The sequence below is a fragment of the Pecten maximus genome, unplaced genomic scaffold (assembly GCF_902652985.1).
Source record: "Pecten maximus unplaced genomic scaffold, xPecMax1.1, whole genome shotgun sequence".
Classification (NCBI taxonomy): Eukaryota; Metazoa; Mollusca; class Bivalvia; order Pectinida; family Pectinidae; genus Pecten; species Pecten maximus.
The window spans coordinates 1-6,004 of NW_022980881.1; the positions used below are offsets into that span (position 1 = coordinate 1).

Sequence of the window (6,004 nt, forward strand, 5' to 3'; positions counted from 1 at the left end):
ATTCCTGACACTAACTGGCGCCGTCCGACCTTGTCATCAAGCCATGTACGTAAAAAACGACTTTGGTATCGGGCAAGGAGTTTGGGCGGCATGGGATAGAGTCGGTTACACAATTAAAAATATCACGTGTGTTAAAATGACGCGGGTAATAGGTTGTGGTAAGGGGATATTGGATAATGTCGTAAAACACAAAAAAGGAGTATTTTTTAATGATAAAACTGATTTTGAATTGCATCATATTGCACCGCGTTTGTGACCTAAAAAAATAACCACACGTGCACTGTCCGGCTGCAACAGATCGAATGACGCTACCAATTATACACCATGTATACGTCCATCCCTACCCCCAGGTTATTCACGTGCTATCCGTATTTCACCATATACGTCGCTATGCACGCCTGACACCCTAGCGTACTCAAGCACTTAAATAACCCAAGTGAACCCGTACCACTGATAGATATAATGTATGTGTCGAACATTTTTGCTATAAAACTGGCGCCTCACAATATGGTAAGCTACGTACCATATTGAAGTTTTGTACTGACCTGTAGGGTCACATGACAGCCATGGCAGTCGTCTTCTAATATTATTGTTTTTCCAGAACAAAACATATTTCAAATTTCATTTTCAAGTTCCTCTAGTGGGATATAGCTTTTACATACATGAAATTATCCTATCATAGCCCTAAGTGGGTTTTTTTCTTTTTTTTTCTGGTCGGTCCGAAATCCAAGATAGCCGTAATGGCAGCCATGGCCAACAGAATCACTATACTCGCTACCGAGTATGTATACAAAAGTACAAGGAAGTTTATAGCAGATGACCGTTAAGACCCTTAAGGCCTCTTGTTTAAATATTTTATTAGCTGCTCTATTACTACATTTTGATGGAATTTAATACACATTTAGTATCACCGTTATGTATAACTAATGTTAACTCAAACATAATTAACTGTGTAATGTTTCAGTTTCGAAATCCATTTTCTTTTGCAGGGTGGTGCTTTCGACAGACACCGTGACTCATTCTCCAGCATGAGAAGTGGTGTAGGCCGGGACGATAGACAGGTGATTCGGGTCCTCGATCGTGGTTCCTTTAGCGACAGATTGATGAGCATATCGCGAAACTCCGGAACAGGAAGCAGATCATGGGGTCGTGGATCACAAATTGCCGTCGAGTTTGACACTAGAGGGCGTTCCCAGTCACGCGGCAGTTCTCGTGGGTTCTCCAGATTTGGGGATTCCGGATTTCGGGATGACGTGCGCGGATTCAGATCTTCCGGTGGACCTTCAAGATCGTCCTTCGACAGTTTTAATTCAAGATCATCTCCAGATATCATAATGATCAGCTCCCGCTCCCAGTTGGCGGACAGGCGCATGCGCAATGACCAAGGAGGTCAGTTCACCGATATTGGAAGGCAAAGTTCGTCACAGCCCGTCATCATTCGACCACGTGACCAGGCTTTGTCTCGATCTGAATTTATCCGTAGCTCCCGCCCTTCACACGACAACCTTATGCATGTCGACCCTATAAATTCTTCATCACATATCTCGGCTCCACGAGAGCAATGGAAGGAGATGAATGTCCCACAACTCAATAGTGGTTTTGATACTCGTGTCAGCAACCAACCGACATCTCCGTCACTCAACAACAACCCCAGCCCGTCCACAAATACAGGGACACGTTCAGCGGACATCTTCAGCCAGATATCTGCGCATGTCAATCCAGCCGGAAGTAACACCATGTCAAGTCAGAGTACAAGTTCGAATATTACAAACAAGGGACCGCAGTCCACAGTTCCAAACAGCATAACTGCTGCGCAGGCGCCGGCCAGTTCTTCACTTCAAAACGTTTTAATGTCTCTAGTGGGATCTCTGGATGTGAATTCCCACAGGTTCCCACGACCGACGGAGGAACCCCCGGAACTGGAGGAATTACTCATGCAAAAACTGATGGCAAGGGTACGATAGGGCAAAGGTATATGATGTCATAATTTCATGTCTTAACGACTGTAGCATCTCGAAGCTGAAAACGTCTATTAACAGAATGATGTAGAGGAGCCTTTAAGGGATGATACCTGATATTTGACCATTTTGGAATTAGACTTCTCTTCCGTTGGCATGTTAAAACATACACTGTTACTCGTTTATCTTATTTACGGCCTAGTTCGGATAATGACAGAGTTGTCCTTTACATCCGTCCTCACACAATTGTTGTTGCGAGACTTTTAATAAAACGATGAATTTGTCAACATCTTTGGATTTTGGAAATATGAAACGTCTATGACGTCACAGGGCACGAATTGTGAAGTCTTAACCACGTTTTAGATGGTTTACAGAGTGTTAAAGACCGCGTCTGACAAAATTGTGAAATATTTATATTTATAAATTATTGCAATATATATACATCACCACGTAGGTTAGAAAGTGTGTAGTGTAATTTATTTATACTTTTATTTAAAATGTCATAATAAAAATCACCTTTTTGTATATAGAAAACGAATAATGTACATACAGTTAGAAGTAATTGGACAAAATATATATCAACCATATCATGTAATTGCAGAGCATTTTCTCAAGAATTGTGTCTCCTATATTTATGAGTAAAAAGATAAAATTGAATATCTTAGTTTGATTGTTTTAATTCTTAAATATCTAAATTATTACAGTTACGTTGACGTTGTAATGTTATGTACAAGAGCTTGGTTTTAACACATTTTGTAGACTTTAGATTATTTAAAAAAAAAAACTGGTGTGTTTCAAACTTTACTATCTGTTAAAAGAATTAAAGTTGGTGAATCGCACTTTCGAGTCTGTCTTTTGTTTTTAGATATTTATTGTTAATAAACAAACAAACGTTTTACTGAAAAACAACAATAAAAAACATAAAGAATATAATGAAACAATGTACACTATCTTTCAAAGTAAAGTCCATTCTTGCACACAGGGGCCTTGGAATTTTTTTTTTCATTCTAGGTTTATTTGGGTCTGTCCTATTGTGTATCACAGGGACCTGAGAATTTTTTTTTTCATTTTAGGTTTATTTGGGTCTGTCCTATTGTGTATCACAGGGGCCTGGGATTTTTTTTTTTCATTCTAGGTTTATTTGAGTCTGTCCTATTGTGTATCACAGGGACCTGATAATTTTTTTCGTTCTAGGTGTATTTTCTGGTCTGTCCTATTTGTGTATCACACGGACCTGAGAATTAGTTACTGCCTTTGTGAATTTGGACATAGCATAGTGTGCATACCATATTTTTAGATGTTTGGTTTAAGCAACATTTAATTTTAGAATGTAAACTTTATTTATTTTACAACAATTGCGAAACAAGTCAACTTATATTAATCACGCTTGTTGGCCCGGATGGAAGTGTGGGAGGAGTCTTACTGTGGGAGGAAACCGGAGTAACCGGGGGAAACACACGTGGTCGGGCGGGTGACCCCACTGTGCCACCCGACCATCCTTATTTCAGAATATACAGTACATACATAATATAATAACAGGGATCGCAAAACAATGAAAAGATTACAGTATAACACAAACATGTTAAATACTGTAACATCTATGATTATAGAGATTTAACTAATAAAGCTAATTCAACAAACAGGCCGACGATTGGAAATAAACGATTAAAGGATAGACATTACTGAAAAATGTTAAGAAAGTATAGCTGAATATAGACGTTTTGGAGGGTTAGGGGTTAGATTGAATGGTTAGGGGTTAGATTGAAGGGTTAGGGGTTATAATAAGGGGTTAGGGGTTTAGATAAAAGGGTTACTAGATTAAGGGGTTAGGGGTCTAGATAAAGAGATAAGGGGTTAGATTGAAGGGTTAGGGGGTTATAATAAAGGGCTAGGGGTTTCGATAAAGAGGTTACTAGATTAAGGGGCTAGGGGTTTAGATTGAAGGGTTAGGGGTTTAGATAAAGGGGTTAAGGGTTAGATTAAAGGGTAAGGGGGTTAGATAAAAGGGTTTAGGGTTAGATTAAAGGGTAAGGGGGTTAGATAAAGAGGTTAGATTAAGAGGTTTTGGATTAGATTAAGAGGTTAGGGGTTTAGATAAAGGGGTTAGGGGTTAGATTAAGTGGTTAGGAGTTAGATTAAGAGTTTAGGAGTTAGATTAAGAGATCAGGGGTTTAGATAAAAGGGTTAGGGGTTAGGTGACCTTCAAACCTTTTCATTTCCGATTGGCAAATCGAACCCTTGCCGTCTTGGTGAAAAACAAGTGTTTTAGCACTGTGCCAACCGACAATCCAAACATTGAGTAGATCGAGAACTATTTTGCAAATTCATCATAATATGATTATCTACTTAAAAAGCAGGAAAACATTTTCTTTGTTATCATTTTGCAATAAATTATGTTAAACTTAATTAAAACTCGTGCTTAACAGAGAGGTCTGTAAAATGTGCATGCGCAGAGGATGTTTCGACAACCAGGTTACTTTTATTGCAAGTTCTTTCACCTAGCAGGGTCTGCCTCTCAGAGCTGTGAGTGGACCCACCTGTGCCTTTTAAAACAATGCTTGGCTTCAAAGAAGATTCATAGTAAATTAAGCTGAAATACACACAACTTTAAAACGAACTCCTTATTTAGACTTTTTCTTATTTCACTGACTTCCCGTCTGTATTTCCAGAATTTAAGTTCGTACTAAACGCATGTCCAATTCTTTTGCATACATGTATTTGCAATAGAATGTGTTTAGTTTAAACTGTGTTTTATTTGTCAATGTCCATTTAACAATGTGTATCCATGTAACATATAAATACTAAAAAAGGGAATCAGAATCAAGTGTCAAGACACCTGCTTTATAATTGACGTTACATAACAACAAAGGCATGATAAACACAACATCGTATCATAATGACAATAGAGTCTAATGTGAAAACATCTGTTGGAATTTGATCAAATAATTAAGTTCGTGTATAATGAGGTTAATAGAAAGAGAGAAACACGTGTAATTCAAATCTCAATTCCAGTACGAACATCTACCTATATATACAATGTACTATACACCTGGACGATCAAACAAACACAAATTAATTTGGAGGCAGCTGACTCTTCAATTTACATTCGATCACACCCACCAGCATTCTGTATTATACGGAAGAGCATTAGGGCCATGAAGCAAAAAAAATAAATTCATTTTTTCGTGATAATAACTCGAAATTTCTACTTAATAACTCGAAATTTCGAGTTATTAAGCCGAAATTTCGAGTTATTATCTCGAAATTTCGAGTTATTAAGTCGAAATTTCTAGTTATTATCTCGAAATTTCGAGTTATTAACACGAAAAAATGAATTTCTTTTTTTTGCTTCATGGCCCTAATGCTCTTCCGTAGTATTAGATCTAGTTCTACGACTTATTTTAATCACTCGTGTTGTCGCGAAGTTTGCAGTAATGAGTGAAGGCGTTAATATACTGTAGAAACACGTCGGCCCCATAAATACCTCCCCATCCCCCGTCCCATGGGTACGACAGGACATCTTGGTGTGATGTATCTAATCAAAGTTAAGACACGGAATCTTTTTGGATAATGATCCGGGATCGGATTCAAAACAACAGACGACTTCTCAATCTCCTCTCTCGACCCATTTCTCGCTTGACGCTCGTTCTTTCTCTAAATCCTTAAAGAGGCTTACCCGCAGACGGACCGGTAAACGGCACATCTCCGATCACTAAATAAACTTCAGTACACGTTTCTATGTGACAAAATTAGAGGCTTTCCGACTTTATTTTTTGAAAACAATTACAGAATATGCATTTAAAAGACGTTTTAAAACTCAACCTGAGAGGGAAATGTATGGAAAATAACGGCAAATCTTCTTTGTAAATCGCCGCTGCCTTTGAAGTTATCACTGTGCGGCACTGTGCACGTGCTTGTTTCTTTGATGTGTCAATCAAATTAGACTTATTGCGGGTTGCGATTAAATAAATAATATTTAAAAATGAGGTTTTAATATCACTTTTCAGCGTTTTATAAGGAAAATAAAATGAAAAACTCAACAATTC

General features: G+C 38.0%; 1 protein-coding gene across 1 annotated transcript; it reads left to right on the forward strand.

The window, feature by feature from the left end:
• Window positions 1-13: 13 nt before the first annotated feature.
• Window positions 14-2,740, forward strand: LOC117319786. Its single transcript, XM_033874530.1, has 2 exons — window positions 14-45; window positions 990-2,740. Exon 2 carries the CDS (start codon window positions 1,029-1,031, stop codon window positions 1,962-1,964), a length of 936 nt encoding a protein of 311 aa, XP_033730421.1. The 5' UTR covers window positions 14-45; window positions 990-1,028; the 3' UTR covers window positions 1,965-2,740.
• Window positions 2,741-6,004: the final 3,264 nt, after the last annotated feature.